This window comes from Poecilia reticulata, chromosome 21 (genome assembly GCF_904066995.2).
Source record: "Poecilia reticulata chromosome 21, P_reticulata-male-v2, whole genome shotgun sequence".
NCBI classification, from domain to species: domain Eukaryota; kingdom Metazoa; phylum Chordata; class Actinopteri; order Cyprinodontiformes; family Poeciliidae; genus Poecilia; species Poecilia reticulata.
Genome location: NC_088850.1, coordinates 21,333,312 through 21,359,113, shown reverse-complemented (window position 1 = coordinate 21,359,113; position 25,802 = coordinate 21,333,312). Strand labels below are relative to the sequence as shown.

General features: G+C 39.8%; 2 protein-coding genes across 7 annotated transcripts in view; one reads left to right on the top strand and one right to left on the bottom strand.

Moving 5' to 3' along the window:
• LOC103457764 (kinesin-like protein KIF13B) overlaps positions 1-2,603 on the bottom strand; it is a 36,245-nt gene extending 33,642 nt beyond the window's left edge. For 2 of the 6 annotated variants that reach the window (XM_081602107.1, XM_081602109.1), the window contains exons 1-3: positions 2,262-2,603; positions 2,083-2,165; positions 1,793-1,875 (exon numbers count right to left, since the gene is read on the bottom strand). In XM_081602107.1, the coding sequence (XP_081458233.1) occupies positions 1,793-1,862 (70 nt within the window). In that variant the 5' untranslated portion in view covers positions 1,863-1,875; positions 2,083-2,165; positions 2,262-2,603. The remainder of the gene's footprint in view (positions 1-1,792; positions 1,876-2,082; positions 2,166-2,261) is intronic. The other 4 variants (XM_081602108.1, XM_081602110.1, XM_008398149.3 and 1 more) reach the window with 4 other exon arrangements.
• Positions 2,604-2,751: 148 nt separating this feature from the next.
• elp3 (elongator acetyltransferase complex subunit 3) lies at positions 2,752-25,443 on the top strand. The gene is made up of 15 exons (XM_008398152.3): positions 2,752-2,908; positions 3,210-3,309; positions 3,680-3,818; positions 4,137-4,207; positions 4,383-4,446; positions 4,544-4,612; positions 5,892-6,046; positions 10,571-10,732; positions 10,834-10,960; positions 20,252-20,445; positions 21,281-21,371; positions 22,903-22,968; positions 23,031-23,258; positions 23,357-23,438; positions 24,622-25,443. The coding sequence occupies exons 1-15, from the start codon at positions 2,887-2,889 to the stop codon at positions 24,711-24,713; spliced, it is 1,662 nt and encodes a 553-aa protein (XP_008396374.2). The 5' UTR covers positions 2,752-2,886; the 3' UTR covers positions 24,714-25,443.
• Positions 25,444-25,802: the final 359 nt, after the last annotated feature.

Here is a 25,802-nt window from a genome sequence, read left to right as displayed (position 1 = left end):
GAAACACAAACCTTTGTGTTCTCAGCTCCAAACTGCTATGCTGTTGTTCTGGGAATTTACTAAAAGTACATTAAACATGCAGCACCTCATCATATTTTTATTGATTTCAGACTGCAGGCCTCCTGCCAGCCCGCTTCAAAACATCAGCAAAACTCCATCTTGTTGTTGCTTTCCAGGGGGAGGGGGGGGAATCCTTTCCACAACACAAAATGGTCAGAAATAAATGCTCTAAAGAAAGTAGCGTAACACATGCATGGCGGTCCACATGGTTGGTTATTCTCACTTGGGAGTGGGTGTGGGATTTCCTGAAAATGTCTCACAGGCCAATGATAAGAAAAGGAGGGAAGAAAATGGAGGACAGACATATTTATGTTAATGATACAATCCAGTGGTGTGTTCCCCCCAACAAACGTTCACTGACAAGTCAAGCAGATTTGGGTAATGAAATCTGGATTTTCACAAAACACATTTTTGAAAAAAAGTTAAAAACATCAGAATTAAAAGCATCTTAAAAATCATTAACAATAATTTTTAAGGGGCTAAAAATATTAAAAATCCAACCAAAGTGACATGAATGCTGAAAATTATATTAGTTAACAAAGATCCACATAAAATATACACCAAATATGGGTATTATTAATAGTAGTTAGGGCATATTATTTATACTATTATTACATAATATTAATATTATTACATATTACTAATATTCATTGTCATCTGTTTGTAGGTCACAATTTTCAGTTTATTGTTTAAGAGATTTGGGGGGGGGGGAATGCCACATTTTGTTGATCATGATTTTTTTGTAAAAGCAATAAAAGGGGGTGGATACTTTTCAGAACAACTGTATTGTGCAGTCCTTAGACCACAATCCCAAATAAATTCATTTTTGGTGTTCACGCAGATGAAAACATGAACTTACTCACTGTTACAATGTTTAAGAAAATTCTGAGGATAAGCTGGGTTTTCCTATTTTTTATTTATTTATTAATAACCTTTCTTCTTTTTTTCTTCTTTTTTTTTTAAATCAGACCTACAGAAGACATCCAAGCTTTGTGGGGGCTAGCAACCACAGCCGATTGTGCCTATTTTAATCATTCAAACATACGTTAGTAAGCATTAATATGCAGAGTAGAAACTGTCTTAACACTACCACAGAAGCTAACAACCACAGCGTTCCTCACATAGATATCAATACTGCAACTGCGTATTAATGTCTATGGTTCCTCATCTCCACTGTTTGGGTTACACCCAATCAGCAGCAAGGAAAATGAATGGCGCTCCTAGATTGGCTGCTTTGCAAACGCAGCCAGTAGCTTGTTAAGTAGCACTGCACCTGTGTAACTCAGCTTCCCAAGCTGTATTTTCTTTCCAAGGAGTGAAAAAAAACTAGCAGTATGTAGGTGAAATTTCTTCAAATAATTTGAAGTTATATTCCACAAAAAAATAAAAATAAATACAATGTAAATAGGTGAATACTGATAAAGCGAATAGGAGGGCGTCCACTGTAAATTAAAAGTCCCACCCCAGCAAACTCTCTAACTAAATGGTTTTGATGTGGGCCCTATAGTATTTTCTTGAGGTCCCCTCACCCTGATCTGTTGTGCCTTATGTGACGTCACCAGAGGCATGTGTGAGTAGAAGCTTGTTTTGGGGAGGGTAAAACTCATCTTAATTAAAAATGATTTATAACATACCAAAAAGTCTTATGCTGTCCTATTAAGCTACATATTAAGTCATTTTGTTTTAACCGAAAAATCTGGAGTTTGGCTTTAAAAAGTGTTACATGGCTCACCTCTCCTGTTCATGGGTCGCACGCGCACAGCGACCTTTACGTTGGAGCCACTCAGGCTGTTGTCATCCATTGTAGCACTTAACCTGCGGCAATTCAATCAATGGACACCAGTAAAACCAGTTAGACTCTGTTTGGACTTTATACATACAGAAAGCACGGTCCGAGAATATACATTTCCCAGAATTAAAGCTTCATTTCGAATTGACATTTGCAACTTTGTTCAAATAACTTCGGAATAGCGCATAACGAGGCAAGGAGTGACGGATAAAATGACGGAGAAGGGAACTAACCGAGTGAAGGAGTGCGCAGTTTTTTCCCAGTCCGACACACAGGAGGCACAGCAGCAGCAGCTAGCCTGGGACGCTAAAGAGGTCTGGATATGAGCAGCAAACACACAAACACACACAGACACGGTCAAACACTGTATGACAGCGACCGCTGGCTTGCTCTACCTGCGTGCCTTGCCCACCCCAGAAAATCCGCTCTCAGTGGGGAAGTTTGCTGTCTGCTCCAGAGTCTGGAAACATTCACGGTAGTCCACGCTTCATTCCCTGCAGCTCGTCCACCTGTTGCATTTCCTGAAACTTCCCGCAGAGATCAGTCGGGCCATGTCAACTCGCGACTAAAGGGATTTGCTGTGAGATTTAAGTCAGTGAGCCTTCAGCTGCCTCTGGACACATTCACAAACACGTCTTAAGAGGGGATTTAACGCCACCCCGTGGACGTTCATCGAATATACAAGCCTTTCACACGGAACTCCTGTGTGCAAGTGAGATTAAGACATTTTCATTAAAATATGAACCCTTGTCAGCGCTTTTTATTTTACTAAGACACGCGTGTAAATCTATCTTAATGATTTAATAATAATAACGATAATAATAATGATTCAAAAATAGTAGAAAAACAGTTTATTCGGCATTTCAATTCGATACAGTAGTTTACATCATTTTACGACAGTTCCTGTTGCGGTGCGGCATTTTCAGTATGCTCGTAACGTGGAGTTGTTTATTACTGTTCTCTGAATTGACAGACCAATGTTTTACCCTTTAATAAACAGCACCTTGTTTAAAATTTGACAGTGTCCGCGGAAGGATATGGGGAAACCGAAGAAAAAGAGTGAGTTTGTTGTGAAATGTGTTAAATATTTTAAATTACTTTTAAATTGGGCAGACTAGTTGTAGCTTGTTGCTAACGCTCACCAATACCATTCAATTTAGGAATTATTTATTGCCTCCAATGGATAATTAAATGTGTCTGTAACTCATATTATCCAACGTTCTTCAAAGAGTTGCCTTTGCAAAATGACACAAAACGACACTCATCTCTACTTTATGTGGTAGATGTGACTTTCTTCGTCAACAGCAACACCGAGTTATTATAAGAAAATAATACTTTAGGTAATCTAAATGACTTCCAGGTGATATCAGCCGAGCTGAGCTGATGATGATGACCATCGCCGACGTCATCAAGCAACTGGTTGAAGCGCACGAGCAGGGCAAAGACATCAACCTCAACAAGTGAGGATTCTTGAAACGACACAAATGTTTTTCGAGAAATATGAAATGAATGAGAAGTGGCTGCATCCGGTGGGGATCCAAACCCAACATTTGTGGATTCAAAAAAGAAAAAAAACTATATATATATATATATATATATATATATATATATATATATATATTTTTTTTTTTTTTTTTTTTTCTTCACAAAATTAACCAGTGACTCTACTTTATAATATAACAGTTTAAAGCATCCACCCCACCATTACCAATACTTTTGCATAACAAAAGTATTGGTAATAAAAAAAACCACAAATTAGGCTGAATTTTTTGGAATACTTTGGCCATTACCTTGTTTTAAGATGTACTGACTCACGTTTTCCTCTCTCAGGGTGAAGACAAAGACCTCAGCGAAGTACGGACTCGAAGCCCAGCCACGGCTGGTTGACATCATCGCGGCGGTTCCGCCACAGTACCGCCGGGTTCTGGTGCCCAAGCTGAAAGCCAAACCCATCCGAACCGCCAGCGGGGTGAGTAGCCCCAACTTTCTTCTCAGCTCTCCATTTAGCTCTTGGTAGAGTTCTCCAAGTGTCCTCATGCCTTCTAACAAAATACATAAAATTAGTTTTCTGAACGCAATAAAAGAGGTCAGATGTGTCATTCAGATAATTACCAATCAATTACAACATGAAGAACATCTTAAAAGAAGTTAAATTGACCTCAGCAAAAACCCAGAACCTCACCAGTAGACTTGTGCACAAAAACTGTGGGTTAATATTAGCATCTAAATCTTCTTTGTTAATTGAAAAAAAATAGCTAAATCTTCAGCACCTCTGTCTCTGTTGCAGATTGCGGTTGTGGCTGTGATGTGCAAACCACATAGATGTCCTCACATCAGCTTTACTGGAAACATCTGTGTGTAAGTATTACTCTTAATTTTTATTGAATAAATTCTCTGTTTTAGACTTCATGTTGTTGTAAAACAACAAAACAGACTTTTAGAAAGCTTCAGTTGTCTTGAAGGGCTTTTTGCCTACTATTCAGTCCCCTAATGTTACATTTCTTCATATTTTATGTCTTTTTGTTTTTGACAGCTACTGTCCAGGGGGACCAGACTCTGATTTTGAATACTCCACACAGTCGTACACCGGCTACGAGGTGAGGCTCTTATAGTCCATCTGTTTTCCCAGTGATTCTATGATTTAATATGTGAACAAAAAACCATTTAAATATGTTTGTTTGTTTTTTTTAAAAGCCAACATCTATGAGGGCGATCCGAGCTCGCTATGACCCCTTTCTACAGACCAGACACCGAGTGGAGCAGGTCAGAGACTCCCAGCTCTCTATATAAATAGTATTTCATAAATATTTACACCCTTTGAATTCCTCATGTCATAACCACAAATTTTTATGTATTTTATTGGGTTTTTACACACAAAGTAGTGCATCATAGTGAAGTAGAAGGAAAACATAGAGGATGAAAGATGGTTTTCTTTACTCTGATGCCCCTAAATAACTGAACTGTAGAACCAGCAGCTGGAACAAATCCACCTCAGTACGGATATTAACACATGTGGTCATTGATGATAGATTTTGCAGACGCTAATTAAGGGTCACAGCTTTCGTCGCCTCTGCGTGACCTCAATTACAGGAATGTATAAATGAATGGTCCCAATTTCTCTTGTGCATCAGAGCAGAACGATTCATTTTCTGCTGATGATCTACTGATGCTGCTCTTATGTGAAATCAAGTCGCTTGTGCAGCTTTTAACTCAACTACATGTGGGCTGGGTTTCAAGTTTTGATTTCATACCTTTTCTTTTCTGATGGAAACACAACGCTATCTGCTAGGAGAGAACAGATACATCGGCCCAGATTTCCTTCATTTTGGAAGATTGGCTGATGCTTGAATGTAAAACCGATCTTTTCCACCAATTAATTCAGTGCAGTCATGCAGATCGTGTCTGGATGAACACGGTTAACAGTCATCCACCTGTTGCCAGTTTAGCAACTATTGTTATATTTTGCAATTTTTCAGATAAAAAAAAATCGTAATTCGCACATTAATCTTTTTAAAAATTGGTGATCAGCCAGGAAATTGAAATCAGTGCACCCTAACCAGCTGTCACTGTTGAGGGAAAAATAAAGTTTTTTTTTTGTTAAAACTTGATTTTTTTTTAACAAATGCTTTAGAAAGCACAATTTTATTTGTTTTTCTCTTATTGCAAACGTATTACATAAATGACTGTTTAACTTTATAATGCTCAAAACTTGTAAAATCCAGCTAAAACTGATGGCCAGTTTTTACCAAATCTAAAATCTTCAGTCAGGTTTAGGGCTTTCAGCTGAGAAATCATCATCACACAAACAAATTATATCAATTTAAAATGGAGTAAAATAATTTTTTAAACTCACAAAGCGGGAAAATGATGAAATTATGTTGCTCTTCTAAAACAAACATAGCAGGAAAAATATAAAATTAATATGAATCGGTTTATTGCTGTAACTACCTATTGCAAACTTGAAGGACAACAGTTATTTTGGGTTAAAGTTTACTTTATTTCTCACCTTGTTACAACTGATTTCATTGCTTGCTGTCTGCAGCTGAAGCAGCTGGGCCACAGTGTGGACAAGGTAGAGTTTATCGTGATGGGTGGCACCTTCATGGCCCTGCCTGAGGAGTACAGAGACTACTTCATCAGGAACCTCCATGACGCCCTGTCAGGTCACACTTCCAACAACGTGGCGGAGGCCGTCAGGTACAAACTGCTCCTGAGCGCCTCAGCATTTAATCTGTCTTCTAGATTTCTCTATAAAGGGGCAGTATGATGTCAAATAGATGTTTTTGAGCTTTACATCATGTCGTAATGTTATACTCTCATCAAAAATATACCTGGAGTGTTGCCTTGATTCTTTCATGTATGTTTGAGAAATCCTGTAGTCTCCATGGAAACCATTCAGTCGAGCAAAACACCTCGTTGGACCTAACTCCGCCTTCGAGACGCAGCTCCTCCTCTGAGCTGCGTCTCGAAGGCGGAGGCTCCAGTTTCTGAGCTTTCACCTCACAGAGCAGTCCTCCGCTGCAACTCCCCCACTTAGCTCCTTCAGACTAGTCAGCAGCAATTAGACAAAACCTAGTAGAACTGAGCATCTGCTGAGCTCATTATAGGAGCTACTTCTCAGTGCAACGCTGGTAAAATCATTATGAAAGGGTTAATAGAGGAGCCATGCTGTGATGACTTCCTGAAGGCAGAGTTTCAGAAAGAACAGTAGTTTCTTAAAGAGACAGCGGCCCAATTTCATGACATTTAAATTACAAAGTAAAATTTCCTTTAAGTCATATTTGATATATACAATACAGTTAGTTGATTGTGCTATAAAATGGCACCATGCTTCTAGAAAATGAATAGTGCTGTTCCTTTAAAGGTCGTTAATACAAGTTATACATGCGTAGCATAAAACAATGTGGGGTGCTTTTTCTTCTGAGGAGGAATAACTGTAAAACAGGGTTGTTCTAATTTAGAACAAAGATATCACATAGTGGACATTGTAAGCTCCCTTTAGCATGTTATATTAGCAATTAGAGTTTAGCATTATTGAAAAAATCAGTCTCTTTGTACATATGTTTTATTAATATCTGAGGATGTGCACTACTGTTTCACAATTGAGATAGATCTGCTAACACTTATTAGCCACCCATTAGCTTTATGACAGCATGTAGTTCTACATAGAACACAAATGTTCCCTACGGTGTGTGTGCATTTGTCTCTCATCTTATGCTTACAAATCCAGCTTTTTAAAATATGTGATAATAACCTGCAAAGATATCTTAAAGCAAAATACAGGGGTGCCTTAAATTCTCCTTTGAGAGTTCCTTCTTTTCTACTTTTAAGTTTAGCATGAATTGTTCAGTCAATATTTTCTTGACAGTTTATAAAGAGTGTCTGTATGTACCAACTGGGCCACTAGAGGGTGCTGTTTTACTATACATTATTCCCTACAACGTAGAAGCACCGTATCTCGTTGGGTGTTACAGCTCAACTTTGAGGCAAAAATATATAGAAAATAACTTGCATGTAATTTGAATGTAATAATTTGTTCTGCTGGTACACAATATCAAGAATGAAATAAATCAGCAATGAGTTTAGACATCTGTGCACAAATGCATTATCTTGATTTACAAAGAGAAAATGTGCACAAGTGGAAAACATTGAATATGTATGCCAATCTTCAAAGTAGTAACTTTTCCCATCTATTCATCCCTTAGTTAAAGCATGCAATGCTTTAACTTAGAGAATTTGGGGAAAGAAAAAAAACCAAAAACTTATTTTTTGGCTTTTCATTTTCTGCAAGACACAATTATCAAAATGACAAGAAATAAAAGATTGAAATTAGGGATGTCCCAGTTTGAAAATTCAGCCCAATATTGATACTCGGTCGCTGCTGTTCTGGCTGCTAACAAATATTTACCACCCTAGTTTCACTTAATGGACCAATACCAATACATCGACAAAGCATTAACCGATATCGATGTTGATGCCAATATATCGTGCATCCCTACTTAACATTTTTCGCTTTCTGAAATTAGAGACAAAACTCTTGAACTTATTCCAGATTTTCAAACTTGTTCAGATGTAACTGTAGATAGTTTTAGTGAAAAAAACTTAGACATGATGATGATAGCAAACAGAAAAAATAGAGGGTACAATGCGTGTTAAGAACCCACAACATCGGAAGAAAATGTTCCTTAAAATTGCAATGATGATACTTTTTACAAAATATAATATTCTCCCAAAAATTGTTGCAGCATTTTTTTATTTATTTATTTTTTTTACAGCCATGTGACCCAGACACCTTCCAATAGGGGTGGGCAATATGGACTTAAAGTTTTAACATAATATTTTATAGCACTATTGGGATAATGATAAAAGAAACTATTTATTCTTTTTTTCTGTAACTTCAAGTGATTGAATGGCATAGTAATCATAGCTACACAATACAAATACTGCTCTGAAAAAAGTTGTAATACGCTTCTTTTGGACACCAGTCACATAAAGAATCTGCTCACAGTATCTGCATTTAATCATATTTTCACATTTATTGTCACTTTCTTGCTGAAAACAAATTATAAACTTAACAATCCCAACAATACATACAGTTTCAGGGGGGATTTTAAACATTATTGAATAAAATGTATTGCGAGAACAATATATTTCAGTTATTATCATAAGAAGTGTATCACGTGATAAACGATGATAAACAATGTGATAAATGCCCACCGCTACCTTCCAGTAATTGAGTCGACATATTCTGGTGTCAAACATCAGGCCGTCTGGCTAACAGCTGAAGGGTGGGCTACATCTGGTCACACTAGCAAGGAAACAATTTTGTAAAGACGATAAAGGCAGAATTTGTTAATGATGATGTATGAGAACCAAAATGAGTTAGACCTCAATGTATCATTTGTTTTGTTTGGATGCATAACTTTATAGTGTCACTTCTGGTAGTTACACTGTATACCTTTGAATCACACCTCTGTTTGATTCAATGCACCATGGTTGATCCTGGAAGAGCCCAAAGGAGTCCATCTCTTGAATGAAGCCATTGATAACGCTGTAGGCAGAGAGAAGTGAAGCCACTCGTCTCTTAGTTCAATCGATTCCTCTCTAGCTGAGTCAGGGGAGAACTTCGAGTGAAATCAGACACGCTTCTGCTCAGTATGGATGGACTGCAACTTTCAAGTGGTGGTTAATTGAAGTGACTGGGCTTTTACTAACTGGTTTGTCAAAAGGAGACGTTTCCTTTCCTAAAGCCTAATAAGACTAAGAAGCCTGGTTTACGCGAGCGTCTTTCGTTGCGTCTGTCATCGAGTGTGTGAGCAATCTCACAGGTGTGTGCCTTAATTCACCCCAGTCCGCAGTCGTCACGCTTTGTTAAGACACTATGATTGCCGTAATTGTGGGGAGCGCTTGCTAGGTTCGGATAAGACTGGGCACGGCTGAAAAGCGCTCCAGCTTTCGGCTGCTGGTGTGTGATAATTGCAATGTTTGTGCATCGAAGAACCGCGCGGCCGCGACTCTCACTCGTGCTGCCTCTTGATCTGATAGAAGCGGTGAGGTACCTGGAGATAATCGCCTGAGATAATAGACTTTTTATTGATTCATCTCCCACAATCTGATCATCCTCTGTGGAGCATAAACTCTTGTAATTAGAGTAAATCAGCCAGCAGACTGTAAAAGATGGACATTTACTGCCAGTAGATCCAAAATCAGGCGGAATAGGTGCTGGTGTGAGGGGAGCTAATGGTCATTAGAGCAGCTGGAGCGGAGAAAATGACAACTGGCTCGTGTGCTGAAATGACGCAGCTCTTGTTGTTTTGGTGATTTTGATCAGTGAGTGTAATAACTCTGAAAGTGGTATACCAGTCAGATTCAGGCTAAATGAAGCTGAGAAGACATTGGTCTTCAGATTACATTTAAAAAGGACAGCAAAACAAGCCGGTTCATTGTCGTTTCCACCCACTGTCTGAAAGGTTCAGTTTTTATTCATCAGCGATAGATTTATGTTCAGAGATGGTGTGTGTACACACAGGTTTTCATCGGGAAAACTGGAAACACAGAGTGCAGGGACCCAAAGACAAGACAATCCCATATTCAATTGGAGAGAACCAGCATCAGACAGAAGATAACTTGTGCCTAGTACTCCATTGGGAGTCCCGTTGAAAAGGGCGTGGCTTTAACTGGTTCTTCCTCAGTTTGCTAGAACCAAACAAAACATTAACTGGCTGGAGTGAGACTAGACAATAGAGAAGGGGCCTTGGACTACTGGGCAAACTGTGAAAACTGTCGGCATCATGGTTCATTGATGATACTATTGGTTTTCCGACCATAAATTGATTAATGACTTCCAGTATTTGTCAAAAATATCAGCACCTAATAACGTTTTTCAGTGACAACACTGGAAACGATGTCCTGTGTAGCTTTTAAAGTTGGGTCTTTCATCTTTCTAGCATTAATGTTTCTTTAATGTGAGGTTAGTGTTAACTATCTGGGTGATGAGCCGTTTCAATTTACAGCACGCAAATTGATGTTGCTAAATGATGCCTCCAATATATCCTCCGTTCTCTTCCGGCCCTCAAATATTTATTCTCATTGGCACCAAATCGTCAAATTAAAAAGTCATTACAGGAAGAGAGACGTTTAGCAAAATAATCCCAAGACGCACCGCGGGAGAACCGAACCCAACCCGGGTTGACTCGAGCAGCGCCCTCTCTCTCGCTGCAGGTACTCTGAGCGCAGCAACACCAAGTGTGTGGGAATCACCATAGAGACGCGGCCGGACTACTGCCTGAAGCGCCACCTCAGCGACATGCTGAGCTACGGCTGCACCCGGCTGGAGATCGGCGTGCAGAGTGTTTACGAAGACGTGGCCAGAGACACCAACAGGTTAGTATGTCTGCCAGGGAAAACAGAACATTTGTTTTTATTTTAGTAAAATAATCCCAATCCCGTCTCTACATTTCATCTTTTCCATATTTTTTTTCCAGAGGCCACACAGTGCGAGCTGTGTGTGAGTCTTTCCAGCTGGCAAAGGATGCTGGGTTTAAAGTTGTTGCACACATGATGCCAGATCTGCCCAATGTTGGCATGGAGAGGGACGTGGAGCAGTTTATAGTAAGCACCTATTCATTTTAAAAGGGCAGTTTTATGTAACAGCAACATTTTTGAGCTTTATATCATATTATAATGTTATACCTGGAGTGTTGCCTTGATTCTTTAATGCATGTTTGAGAAAACCTTTAATCTCCATCGCAACCATTCAGCTGTGCGAAATGCCTGGATGGACCTAGCTCCACCATCGAGGACAACGCTCCTCCTCAGAGCTGCAGTTTCCACGCTCCAGGCTTTTTAGCCCCCCAAAAAGATTTTCTAGGAAGGCGCTATGTTTAGCTCCATGTATCTTCCCATTAACTCTTTTTCAAGATACACACCCCTCAGCATGAAGCTGCCACTGCTGTGTTTCACGGAGAGGTGGTGTATTCAGGGTGATTTGACTGGAGTTGGCTTTAACAGTTAAAATTCAAAACTGTCAATCAAAGCAGTTGGTGAAACTTGTGTTTTTGATTCAACGTGGTCAATTAGAGCAAAAGATTTTATTTGACATTAAACAGAAAGAGATGTTACTGAGGGTTAGGGAATGAGATAATTATCCTCATAAATCTTAGTGCTGATAAGTTCCAAACACTGAAATGTGTAAAGGAAAAGAAGAATAAGGTTGTATTTTTGTGGCAGTATTACACACACAAAAAATCTAAATTTCTTTTGTTGTAGTTGTTTTTACAATCCCGGTTAATATCATGCTGCCACTGGAGACTTCTCAAGTTATTCTGTACAGATTGTGGCTGCTTTTCCATAAATGAATGTGTTGGATGTCCTTTCAAACTACAGAAGTCAGATTTAATGATGGAGGCATTCTTGCAGTTTTGGCAGCAACCACCTAACAAGGACATAAAGGAGAGCAGACCTATTAAACTGTCTGACAGTATATACTTTACTGCATGTTGGACTAAAATCCACTAATGAACTCCGGCTTACTGGTCTTAATGCACCGTATATCCAGCAATGACTAATATGTTCTAAAAAGGTTGTGAATACTTAGCTTTTTTTTTTCTAGTGTTTTTCTATTGAAGCAAATAAAGGCCATGAATATGACGACATATGGCAGTGAGAAGCTGAGGACAGACTGTTTGTCCACTGCTGGGATCACTGTTACTCCCACCTCTGGTAAAAGAAAAATAGGCATGTTTTTCTTTGGCCAGAGAACAAATTAATGTAAAAATATAATTTTTGACAACTTTGTCAGTTCCCAAGCTCATTGGCACCCGTGGGTTGCTTAAATTTTTTATAGTACTGAATGTCTCTCCCCGCAAGCAATAGTCATAGGCAACATGCAAAATATACATAAAGAAATCCAGACTTCTAAAAAAAAATACTATGTAGTGGCATTTTATTCAAGCTGCAGTATATAACTTTAATAAAAAAAAATGGGGAAGAAACAACTTATCATTACAGGAAAACCGTTTATCTGCCATCATTGGTAGCTATGCTAACCAGACTGAGCATTCACAACAGGCTATGCTGGCTGCAGCATTTCACAGACCGAGGGGAAGGAGAACAAGCAGCCACATGAGATTGTGATTGACAGCACTAAAACTCTCCTCCTGCCTCTGATTGGTTGTTTCTTCTAGGCAGAGGAAATTGATTTTTCACAGATTATCTTTCATTCCACAGTATAATGGCAGTTTTAACAAATATGTAAAAAATATATTTTTTAAAAAGTTACATACTACAGCTTTAATTTCACTTGGGAGCAAGAAAAAGGGGGGAAAAAATTGCGCAGCGCCCCCTGTTGGTCAGGGGCCCTTGGAATTCTCCTAACTTTTTCCCCCTATACGGGACTGAGATGGACGTAGAGCAACAATAGTGCCCCAAAAAGTCTCCTTAGGGGTGGCCAGACCAGGCCTGTAAAACTTTTTAGGGTGACACAAGTAAAAAATAAACATAAAAAAAATATTTTAAATAATTTTGTGTATATATATATATATATATATATATATATATATATATATATATATATATATATATATATATATACACTACTGCTTTTTAAAATGTAGTTTTCCCCATAGGGCATACATAACACGTAAGCAAGTAAACAAACAACAAACAAACATTTTTTTCTAGCATTAATTTTCATAACTGTGCATATTTATGCTACTTTTTATGTATTTATTTATTGTGTTTTACAATTATGTCTTGATTGAAGAAGATTACTCTATGTCTTTGTATGAACTTAACATGATTCTATGTGTGGATGAAGGTTTTTTTCTAGAGGGCAGTGGCCCCTCTTAGCCCCCCCTTGTGGGCGCTACTGTGGAGGAAGGTTGATTTTGAACCTTGTGAAGAAACTTTATGTTGATTTTAATTTGTGTAGATTAGTGGTGGGACTTGATTCAACTTAATTGTAGGATATGTAACTGATCTCAATTTTAATCGAGAAACATATTGACAAAATGTGCAACATTCTCAATTTAGAAATCGTTCGTATTGCTGCTAAATTATTGAAAAAAAATATACACATGAGCTCAACAGCAATTTTATTTATTGTTTTCAATCTGTTATCTTTAGAAACGTGTTTTGTGGACGCTGACATTAGCAATGCTGCAGCAGCATGTTTAGCTTAGAGATGCTATTTTATGGTTAACTCCTTTTTTTTTGGCACAACTTGCACACTGCAAAATTACAAAAAATAGCAGGAAAGCTCCGCATCAAGTAGATCATTAAGTTTATTGTTTGTGACATCCGTAATCATACCTCGTTCCTTTAGTCGGCATCCGCGTGCGTCACCGTCACTCGGCTCACAGTGGTGTGGCAACAAGTGAGTGCTACATGTGGCATCTGAAAATAGCAGTGCCAAAAGCTGCGAGAGCGGCATCACAGGCCGAACCGCGACGCGATGCGACGCAGCATCTCGTCAGATGTCTCTCACCAGCAGGTTGGCTTCCTCTGCTCTGATTAGAGGCGGCTTCGATGTGAATGTGCAGAGTCAGGCAGGTTCTCCCTCCCAGAATGCCTGACTGTAGGATGTAAATGAAGGCTGGCTTTCCAGCCGCAGGCTCTTCCGCCTCATTTGGGGGTTTGTTTTTGCAAATAAAATCAAGTAATTAAAAGTAGAATGAGTGGAAAATAGTGTTGTTGTTTTTTTTTTGTAAATGGTACTGGTGAGATTTTAGACTCAAAATGTCAGTCATTTTCTCATTTGAATAGGTTTTATGTTAATTAAGCAGATTTTTTTTTTTATAAATAGTTGTGACTCGAACTGGTAGGGATCAGGAGGTAACACACTCCTGAAGTTTGAAAGTTGAGTTTTTCATGTTTAATTAATGACTAATTTAAGAAACATTATAGGAAAACTATATTTCAGTGACAGACTTTGTCGATGTGTTTTTTTTTTATTTTTATATTTATTGTACGTCTAATGGCTTAACATCAAAACGAGACGCATTTCATGGAGATCTTAAACAGATCAGTGTGAAAAGGGTTTAAATGGATTTAAAAATCTGAGATTAGTGCAGTATACTTTCCAGATGTTCAGTATTTTTACTGTCTGGTGATTTTGATTTTGATGGCAGCAGGTCAGAAAGTTCACAGAGTATTTGAAAGGAAATTTCTGAAGATCCCAGATATTGAGTAGTCTGTCCAGCTGCAGGAAAAAAGCAAAACTTCCCACAAAAAATCTGCCTGTCGACAGCAACAACAAGGTTTTATTGACTGTGTAATGGATTAGCTCTGCTGTTCTGGCAAAGGTACAGTTTAATTTTAATTTCCGAATGACCTTTTAATGGTATAGACAGAAAGCATCAACAAATGCATCACTAACATAGAGACCTTGAATGTGTTGTACTTAATGCAGCAGTTTAAATATATTTGTATACAAAATACTTCGTTCAAGCAAGGATTATGTCAGACTAGTGTTTTCTTCTCTGTTGTCAATTTATTTGAGCATTGATTAGAAGTTCAGTTCTCACATACAGGCTCAGTTCCAGCAGGGAAAGGTCAAAGATCACACATTAAGAAAACTATTTTTACAATGGCAGGTCAACAAAATCAGGGCCCTCTTTTCGCCCATATTGGAGCTAGAATACCAATAATTCTAGTGGTATTTCTAGGGCTAAAGTTTGGTTTATAGTTAAAATATTGCGTGTTCCACAGTAGCCAAGGGTCCAGACCCTCAGTACGAAGCAAACCATAGAACAAGTGCCTGGTTTTTACCAGACTACACTGACGTATGTCCCAAGCAGTGGTGCAAAAAGTGGGTATGCACCATAAACGCATAGGGGCTCCATGCTAACTGGGGCGCCAAAACGATGGCAGAATAATTATCTCTAGTTGTCTCTGCTTTAAAAATCCACTAGGGGTGCTAGAATGCGTCTGTACACAACTTGAAAAGTATTTATCTGTGTCCTCAATGCTAAATATAAAAACCACACCGCTAGCTCGGCTCGTGTGCTCAACGTGAACCTGTAGAAACACGATTCTAGCTCAGCCTTCAGCCAGGTTGTTATGTGTTTGGCATGTTATACAGATTGATCTCATGTGAATTATTTCATTTTTTTGCATAAAAATTTTACTGTATAGGAAAACATTTTCAGTGTCTCTAGTAAGGAACAGTGGGCTAACTTCATCTGGAATCATTTTTATCAATCTAATTAGCCGACTGCTGTTACACCCCTCCAAGCCCCACACTGGTATATCAGCCTTTCATCTCAATGCTATAGGACAATAATCCTCCCACACTGCCTCCTAATGCATTTGAAGACTTAAATACCAGGAGCCTATAGCAAAAAGAAACAAATTAGTTTGTGAATTCCAGACTTGTTCCTGCAGGATCCATATCAGCTTATTGTAGCGTCTCCAGCCCACTTCCTTAATGAGGTTACGTAAAAGTTTGTGCCTTCTCGCATATTTCTTGGATTACCTGTGTTTGGAAGTATATGTGTGTGTGAGTGTGTTGTGTGAGTGTGTTGTGTGAACCTCTTGCGTCAGTCAGAGTGTGTGTAATAGTAATGTGAGGGGCAGCTGCGGGTCGGCGTGTTGCAGGGAAGCAGATTAAATATCTTCTTGACCCTCTTCCTTTCCTCTCCTGCAGCATTTCCTCCACCACTCGTCCTCTGGACTTATCTTCCTCCTCTAACTCTCTGTATTTCCTGTCTCCTGTCTGTAGAGCTTTTTATCCTCCTCTCTCCCCTTCCCTTCCAGTCGTAAGTTTTCCCTTCCACCTCTTTTCATCAATCTCCCCGCTCTCGTCCCTTTGTCCTCCTCCGATCACATTGCCTTCCTCTCTGCGGCTCTTCCCCTCTCTCTTTTCTTATCACACTGACACTTAGATTATACAAGTTGTGTGTGAGACTCCCACTTTTCTCCCCTTCGCCATATCTAATCCTCCGTGGCACGCTGTCTGCCATCAGGAATGGGGAGAAATTCACGGCTCCGAAGCGAAGCGATGTGGGATTTTTGAGTCCGTGTCGTAAAATTTCGCTCCCCGCCATTACACACAGGGAGATGGGGAAGGGGGGACACAAGGGTAGCTGACAGGTTGTCAGGGGAACCAAATTAGCCTGTGCGCTAAGATTTCCAGGTTCTTGGCACTGATGTCAAAATGATGCAGAGGAAAGGGGAAATAATAATGATTTAGAATAATTACTATATTTAGGTGATAAATTACACACAGGACAAATTTAAATACACACACACACACAATGTCAAAACACTGAGTTCAAATATTAGCAATTCAGAAAGTTACATTTTCTTGTTTCTGCAATTTTAAGAGACAGTTTGGTTATTTTAAGGTGATGCTCCGTAACGTCATCAGAAATAGTTTCCTTACCTGTTGTAGTCAGACATCTTATGCAGGGGAGGTTGGTAGAGGATGTTATGAAAAGATAACATCTGGTCAGACAGATGCTTTTTTTTCATGGTTTATTTTAGCAAATTTTAGCATTGAACTGATACTTTGCTTTCAGGGCAAGGTATTTGATACAATTAAGATGTTTACTTATTCAAATTCCAGAGCTAAATTAATGGTTTTCTTCTGGAAATCACCATGAATTCTTTACGGGCAACATTTTCTGGTAACTCCTATAAATCTTTGCATTTAAAAGACTTCTCAGAACAACAAAATGTTACATTTCGTCAGTCGTGGCTAAGCATAGACAGTCTCAAAATGTGCACGCTAAAAATGCAAAGCCTGCTTTTTTTTTTGCCATAATGTAATAGAATTAGTGGTGGGACTTGATTAATATTTGAAATATAATTCATTAATTGTAGTTAATCATATTTTAATCTAAAACTACCTACAAACTCAAGAACAGCAACATTCTCAATTCAAAACCCTTTTCTGTTTTCAAATGATTGAATAAATAGACATATGACAAATTATAGCTCAATGACAAAAATATGTATTGTTTTTAATCCGTCATTTACATTATCCAACCATCAGATTGGTGCAGTGTGCTTTTCTACCCACTAGTTTCAGGAAACCATTCATGGAGCTTCTTTGAACAAATCCTTCTTTCGAAAAGTGGATTGTTGATGCTGATGTTAGCGTTGGGGACGTTAGCGTTGCTATTGTGTTTAGCATTGAGATGCTATTTTAGGCTTGAAAAGCTAACTTATTTTAGCACAACTTAAACTCAATAATCCTACCATCAGATTGTTTTTTGAAGCAAACATTAACCTAGAGAAGTGACTTTATCTTCCGTTGCTGTTATTTGGATGTTGCTTGTGCACTGGATTTACGGGTGTACCAGAAACGCACAAAATACAAAGATTCCGCTGGGAATCTTTTGTATTCAATGTACCAACCAATGTAATTAATCTAAATTAGCTTCTAAATTAGCTTGTTAGTCCCAACCCTGAATAGAACTTTCCACTTCACCAAAAGCGTTAAGTTTTCTTGCTTTCATCTGTTTTCTTGTAGACTGTTTCAAAATATTTTTCCTCTTATTTAACTCTCCTACTTAATTTTATCTTCTTGATAAACACGTAAGCTCTTCCACATGTTTGAATTTACATTTCAGAATATTGTATCACCTCCTCGTTTTCTCCTCTAGGTCTCTCTACAAGCCCTTCCTTGAAACCAGCCAACCATAGCCAATAGCATCAAAATCCACTTAAAATGCTGCAGACGACATGGAGTAGAGATGTGTTCCCTCGACATTGAGGAAGATCTGGGCCGTTAATTTTTGTCAGATGTTCCCCCCGCCGTCCTGCACCGTGTAGACCGCAGCTTATATTAAAAGGATTAGGCAGAAACAAATAATGCATACACATATTTTAAAATAAAAATAAAAAACCCATCAAAGCCGCTGTTTGTTAGCAGTGTCTAATTGGATTTTAATGGGAAGTAAATGTTGCCTTCATGATGTAAACAGCAGCTGAGATTACCAGAGAGCTGTTTGTTTGCTTCCAACGAAGCGTTTCTCGTCTTTTTGGACCCGATTCGCTCCGACGGTTTTGGCCTTTACACAATATTCTGTGACCACCGTTTATTGTGCCCGTAGGAGGCGCTGTTGCTTTTTAACACTTTGCTACGCCTACACCAAAAACGTAACGGTGTTTGGAGGGCGAAGGAACAAACGCAAAAGGACAAATAAATAAAAAGTCAAGAAAAGAATAAAAAGTAACATCTGACCACTAATATTATGACTATTAAGGGAATATAGACAGTCACACAATATGACAGGTCTTATCAGATACTGTGACCAAAATGTAAATTACAGAAAAAATATTAAATTCTTGATTAGTAGAGTTCAGTATTTTACTTTTCGTTCTTCGGCTTTTCATTTACTTTTCCTTTTGCGTCCCAACCCCGTTCCAAAGCTTACGTTTTCTGGCATAGCATAATGTTAAAATGCCACAGTGCCTCCTACGGTCACAATAATGGTGGTCACAGAACATGGTGTAACACTGGCCACAGTGGTGGTCACCTACTATGATGCAACACCGGCTCGGACAGACAGGTGTCCACCACGTCCTGCGGACGGCAGCAGCAGGAGAATCCCGCATCCTCCTCGTGTCCCGATAATGGCTTTCGATCGCCCCCTGCCAACCTGAGGCCTTCCTCTCTCTTTCTCTTATCTCGACGCCCAGGTCCGGCCTCCGTAACGCTGCTTCTCTCTCCTGGCAGACAGGAGGCACAATTGAAAACGGCAGCAGGTGCAGGATCTTGAGAACAGTCCCTATGGACGGGTTGTTATTCGTCTGATTAGCCGCCTCTCCTGCCTGTGGGTTCACCGCAGGCCCGTGTGAAACACGTCTTCTTGTGATTAGCAGCAGAGACGATAAGGAGACGATAACGCGGCTTATTTCTGGTAACTTTCCTCGAATCCAGATCTTCACGGTCGTGATAGCTGGTGCAGAGGGGAGGAGGATGACTGGAAATCACAACGGAGCCCCCCCCTTTCTGTAGCTGCACTTATTAGCTGCTTTCATGTCAATGAACTTAATTGATCCGTTCCATCTAGAAAACAGATAAAATCATCTCATTTTTAATCGTTTTCCGCCCTTCCTCTGCTTAAACTAGCTTTGGATCTAAAGTTAATTAGGTCATTGTTCACAGTTCGTTACAGAGCTGAGGTTATTTCTGATTTATCTAATAAAACAGTAGCAGTTTTTCCATCAACTTTTTTTATGCGCATTTTGAAGCATTGCTTTGGGAAAGGTTAAGGAAAACAGCAAAATTTGAAATATTCTCCCTTATAGCTACATTTTCATTATAAATGTGTGCAAAACGTTGTCGATGTGCTGCTAATGTAAAAAAAAAAGAAAATCGCAATTTGCGGTGTTTAAATGAAATCACAAATGCCAAAATCACACCTGGATCAATAAATTTGTTTAAGCTATCATTCAAAGTCATCCTGCGCCATCCTCCTCCTTCCACTTGTTCTTTGTTGTTTTTGCCAGTAAGTAACATCGGGTTGATAATCACTTTTGTTTTTGAATTGCAGTTTTGCAAAATACACTGATTTGAAGTCATCTGAAAAACCACATCATCCTATCACAAAAGCCAAATTATTGCTTTGAAATTAGTGTATTTCCATTAAGCACATTTAGGTTTGTAATTCCAATTTGTGCAATTTTGAGGTCAATGGAAACACAACTACACTTGAAGTGGTTTTTGTTTTTTCCGAAAAAGAGTTGATGCGCAAAGGGGAGATGAAAACACATTTGCCAAATAAGTTCAGACATAGCGAACATTTTAGTGTTTCATTTATTTGGCAGTATGCTTTTCTGTAGCATAGTCGATTCCCTCCAAACCAGGAAACGAGGCAAAATTAGCATGACAATTGGATGGAAGCACGCTGTAGCCACTGTTCTGAAATCAGGTGTCCTTGTTTGTTGCAGGAGTTTTTTGAGAATCCGGCGTTCAGGCCCGATGGTCTGAAGCTGTACCCGACGCTGGTGATCCGAGGCACGGGTCTGTACGAGCTGTGGAAGACGGGCCGCTACAAGAGCTACTCGCCCAGCGCCCTGGTGGACCTGGTGGCCCGCATTCTGGCCCTGGTGCCGCCTTGGACACGGGTGTACCGCGTCCAGAGGTGAGGGAACTGGAAGATTGGAGCAATTGGACTCACACATATATGGCTTCAAAGTCATGTTATCAGTAAACCCCAAAAGCCTGAATGTAATCTGTCGACACAGAAACATACCTGGCAGGTCATGGAGGAAGTTGAGAGTGTGGCACAATTGCAAATGTGTCGAGACATTTTCATTTGTACCATCCTATTACAAGGTTTCTACAGGTTTCACCAAATCAAATTTAAGACATTTTAATACCACCATGAATGAAATTTAAGACCTGTGGTTAACGTATTGGAGGCCAGCTTCCTTTAAAAAAAGAATCTAAGACTATTTAAGACAACCTATTCAATCAAATCCAGTGCACCGCAGCTTTTTCTGTAGCCCATTAGACTCTAGAGAATCTTCAGATAACAGTTGTGTGTTTCAAATATTTTATGAATCAAATCTAAGCAATTTTTTATCTGTACATTCCAAATTACATCAATGTGAAAAGATGTTCAGTATTTAATTTTAAAATGAGTACTTTTCAAATACACAATGATTATTTGTTATTGTTCTTAAGTTTGTTTAGCTGCCACACCTGGCTCTTTTAACCACATTCATGATCTTTATATGACCCTTGGTAGCAATTAAAGTAATGTGCTGGAATGGTGTAGTCAAAGTACGGCCCTTCTAATCGAGGGTTTTTGTCATTAAAGTACAATACACACTTTCAGAGTGTATTGTTTTTGTTTTGCCAATCATGTGCAATACTTTAAGGTTGGTGGTAAAATGACAAAATGGGGGAAAGCTCCAGCTTAGTAAGGCACTGAAACAGATGTGGCACTAATGGTTTCTGCTCTGCCCCATCAGGGACATCCCCATGCCACTGGTGAGCTCCGGCGTGGAGCACGGCAACCTGAGGGAGCTGGCTCTGGCTCGGATGAAGGACATGGGCACTGAGGTGAGATGGGAAGGAGCCTTAAAGATCGCGGGTCGACTTATTTTTGAGCTAACGGGCTTTTCCAGCTCGGCGGTGAACCATTAAAGGGGCCGGCAGCGGCCACCGGCAGATAACAGGAGTCACTTTCATTCGTGGCAGGGTGAGATGACAGATCCAGAAAGCCTCTCTGGTACAGCTGAGCACAGGAGGACTCCCCTGTCCTCTCTCCATCCCTCCTTCATGTCTAAGTGGGAAATAGATTACAGCTTCGGTGACAGGAGGCAGGAAACCCCTCAGCTTTCATCAGACGCACTCGACAAAATCCACCCTTAGATAAAAGCCATGGGGCTGGGAACGCTTCTGTTAAAAAAAGGAAAAGTTAAATAAATAAATAAATAAATAATAAAAAACACAACTACAAGTTCTCAGCTTTCTTCACTTTGTACTTCAGCATCTACCCCCCATTTGTCTTTTTTCTGCCCAGGCTTCATTTGAATACAGAGTGGCAGGAAGCGTGTTGCGTTTGACGTCCCTGCGCCGCGTATCTCCACAAACCTGTTGTGATGCGGAGTGGAAATTATCCCTGAGTCTGACCTAGTTTCCGTCTGCCTCTTTCCTTACATTTTAGCGTTTTCTGCCTTGCTTCGGAGCTTTTATGTGAGCGTATCTGCTGCCATCCAGGCAGCGAGGAAAGTTCTCCTCTCCGACTTAAAAATAAATCTACAAAGTTTCTTCTTTCCTGTGAAGTCCAGGCTCTCTAGAAAGTGACCATGAATCAAGATGCCTTTAATGTTATGGTGTGTAAGATTACTGACCTGGATGGACATAAGGAGTTGTCATGGCAACAGGAAACATTGACAGACACTTGTTAGTTTGACCCATAATACTCCTTTTTCAACACAGCAGGGGCTATAAGCCTATGACTTCAGTCTGAGACACTGAAGTTTTGGTTTTAGTGACTAATTCTGTACAGCGCTGGAGAACATGAGGAGAGGAAACAGAACTGCTGCGTAAGCAGTACTTTACAAAATCAGAGCATGAATATAAACGTCTACCTACTTAAGTTTCTTAACAGTAGATACGCTGCTATGCTAACAGCAAACGCCACCAAACAAATCCAGAGTTCAGGATACAGCTAGCTAAAAACTTAGCTTGCTAACCATGAAGCACTAATCATAAACATTCGTTCGGCTAACGCTGAAGCGCTACACCAACGCGGTATTTAGCAGAAGCTAACGCTATAGCTCTAAATTCAACCATATTGATACCCAGCGAGTGTCAGTGTGTTACATCGCCCTCAATATAAATTAGCACTTTGAATTTATTTTTCCAGATAAAGAAATTCATTAAGCACGCTAAATGTTTTTAAAGTTAGCAAAAATGCTAAAGAGCTGAACCAAAAATTAGCTCTGCCGTTAGCAGAAGTGAGTCCACCACTGGCTCAGGATGATCAAGTTTCAGGACAGCATATTGATGTATTTGGAAGGAAGATAAATATTTAATAAACCAAAACGATCCATTTCGTTACCCGGAGATGTGATGCTCTTTTCAGTGCCGAGACGTACGGACCCGAGAAGTTGGCATTCAGGAAATCCACCACAAAGTCAGGCCTTACCAGGTAAAACTCCCACAGACCGAAAACATTCGGCCAGCCGTTTCCTCACTCCGCTCTGCCTGTAGGTGGAGCTGATCAGGAGGGACTACGTGGCCAATGGCGGCTGGGAGACCTTCCTGTCCTACGAGGACCCGGAGCAGGACATCCTGATCGGTCTCCTGCGCCTGCGCCGCTGCTCGCCCCAGTCCTTCCGACCCGAGCTGAAAGGAGGCGTGTCCATCGTCCGCGAGCTGCACGTCTACGGCAGCGTGGTCCCAGTGAGCAGCCGCGACCCCAGCAAGTTCCAGCACCAGGTGAAAGAGTTACATCACGTCCTCAGCTCTCTGCGGATCCCGTCTGCAAAGAAAATTAAAATGACGAGCTTCCTTGTGGTGTTTTAATGATCCTGCAGGGCTTCGGCATGATGCTGATGGAGGAGGCTGAGAGAATAGCCAGAGGGGAACACGGCTCGCGCAAACTGGCTGTCATCTCAGGTAACGAGCTGAACGTTTACGAGCTCACATGCAGTCAGAATCGGCATGAATGTCACACTCATTTTGGATTTATAATGATTGAGCCTTTTCATTTTTCATACCTGAAAAAAAGTCATTTTTAGCAACAAGAAGTGGCAGCACAAAATTTATTTATATAGAGGCTTACATTTCTCTATTTTATGCATAAATTGCTGACACTGTGATTGTCTGAATGTGTTGTTTTATTTTACGGTTGGCGAGCCGAAGGAAAGTCCTCCACCACTAACTGTGGGAGTAGTTCAAAAATTTTCTTTTTTGGGGGGATGGGGAAAATCAAATAAAATATTTATCCAAAATGGGAATGTCCGAGGTCCAGAGATAAAACAGATAAAACGCACCACTATTAAAAAGTGTTCTGGGTTAAAAAAATACCCTGACATATAAATAAGGTCAACAAAAAGTACAATTAGCAATCAGCATTTAACAAATTAAATACTTAGTTACTTTTAACATTCCAAAATTCCACCTGGACATCCTATTAATAATCAAGTTTTACATTAATCACAAATTAGCATGTTCGGTTATCATTAGCCATATTATGTACATCAAGTCATTTATTCAAAATACATTCAATACTCTGTTATAATAAATGAAAAATAAACCTGGGCTTTTCACTAACAATGCCAAAAGCATTAGCATTTCTAAAGATGTCAAAATAAACAGAAAAATAAATAATTAGGTTGACGGTAGTTTAGCTGAATTGGTCAGGACCCTGAAGACATTAAGCAAATAACGGTTATTTCAGGATGGAACACCAGTCGCAATGATAACCGGCTCAAAAATAACCAAACTCCACAGTGGAGTTCTGTTCTGCTAAGGCTGGAGTGGTGAAATATGCAAAACGAGACCTAAAAGCAGACGCTAGCTAAAATTAACCACCCTCAACAAAATAATCCCAACAACCCGAATGTCAAGTCAAGTAAAGTTTTCATTGAGTTTTGGGATGCTAAAAGCTGATGTAAACAGCTCCGCTCCAGCCATGCAGAGTCAGCACTGTTATAACAGCGCCCCCCGGTGGCTGGAGGAATGAACGGGTTGGTGAAGTTGACTTAATATCCGCAGTCATCCTGGTTATTTTTTTTTTTGTTTTGTTTTGCTTTTAGCTCTGAGAACATCACCTTCCTTTCACCGTCTTCTTCTGCAGGTGTAGGAACTAGAAACTACTACAGGAAGATGGGCTACGAGCTGGAGGGGCCGTACATGGTGAAGCAGCTCTACCCTGCACAACTGGACTGACCTGATGTTTTCCCTTATCTGGATGGTGCAAACAGAACCACAGACGCATACAAATTATGATTTTCTTTTGTTTTTTTTAATCAAAACAATAGTCCTGGGAAACAATTCCTGCCATGTTTGCGGAGAAACTCTTCCAGCAGCACGGAAAGGAGATAATGCTGAGGTTGTTTCCACAGGCCATTCATCTGCCATTATCTGAAGCTGCTGCATTCGCTCTGCTTTATTTAGATAAGGAGACGTGTGAGAGGACACGGGGGGAGAAAGTACAGCTATTTGGGGGAGGGGGGTGAAGAAACCAGCCTGGTCTGGTTGGAGACTCTTCATTCCAGACGGTGGCGCTAACGCCTGGTGTTTCAACTTTTGAAGACCCCGACATGCCTTTAATGTAAAACAACAAACCTACAGAGGGGAGTTCTGAATTCTGTTACGCGTTTGTCTGGGATTAACGTCACGGTTCGAGTTAATCGTGTTTCTGTTGCAATCATGTGAAAGGGAAACGGTTGGCTGCCGGGGGATGGCTGGGAAATCCTCACCGGCCAACGGTTGTGTAATTGAACAATTTCAAATTATGGGGCAGGAAAGGAGTCTTAGCGTTACATAAATAGCTTTTTAAAGCCCTCTCCATAATCCGGTTTGTTTTTCTGCTTTTTTGTTGTTTGTTTCGTCATGCATTCTGGAAACATCCTAAGGAAACACTTTAAGGAATAAAGTCTTTCACAGGTAAACTAAATTCTTTTAAAAATATTATTGGCCTTAAATACTTTATTCACATATCTTAAATGTTATGACAGATCTATTTAATCTAGAATGTTCTATATAGTTGAAAAAGAATCCTCAAAACTTTTCTGTCAGGTAAAAGTTTTGAGTCACGTGCAGATGTGGCTACCTATGCTAATATGCTCTTGCTACATAGCAAGGGTATTTATCTTAGCTAGCAAGGGTACAAACCTGGCTAGCTTTTTTGCATCTGTGATGGGTAAGTGAAAATGTATTGCCAGTAGGCTGGACAACAGTCGTCTTAGCCATTAGCTCACTTCTAGGTATGAGGCTGGGTGCATTCTGCCTGAAAAAGCTAAATATGCTATTTTC

What these genes read in the sequence shown, in the direction of transcription:
- elp3 (XM_008398152.3), top strand. Translation starts at nt 2,887, where the DNA reads ATGGGGAAACCGAAGAAAAAGA. An exon ending in GGGGAAACCGAAGAAAAAGA is followed by an intron (nt 2,909 to 3,209) that starts GTGAGTTTGTTG and finishes AATGACTTCCAG; the next exon opens with GTGATATCAGCCGAGCTGAG. An exon ending in AACGTGGCGGAGGCCGTCAG is followed by an intron (nt 6,047 to 10,570) that starts GTACAAACTGCT and finishes CTCTCGCTGCAG; the next exon opens with GTACTCTGAGCGCAGCAACA.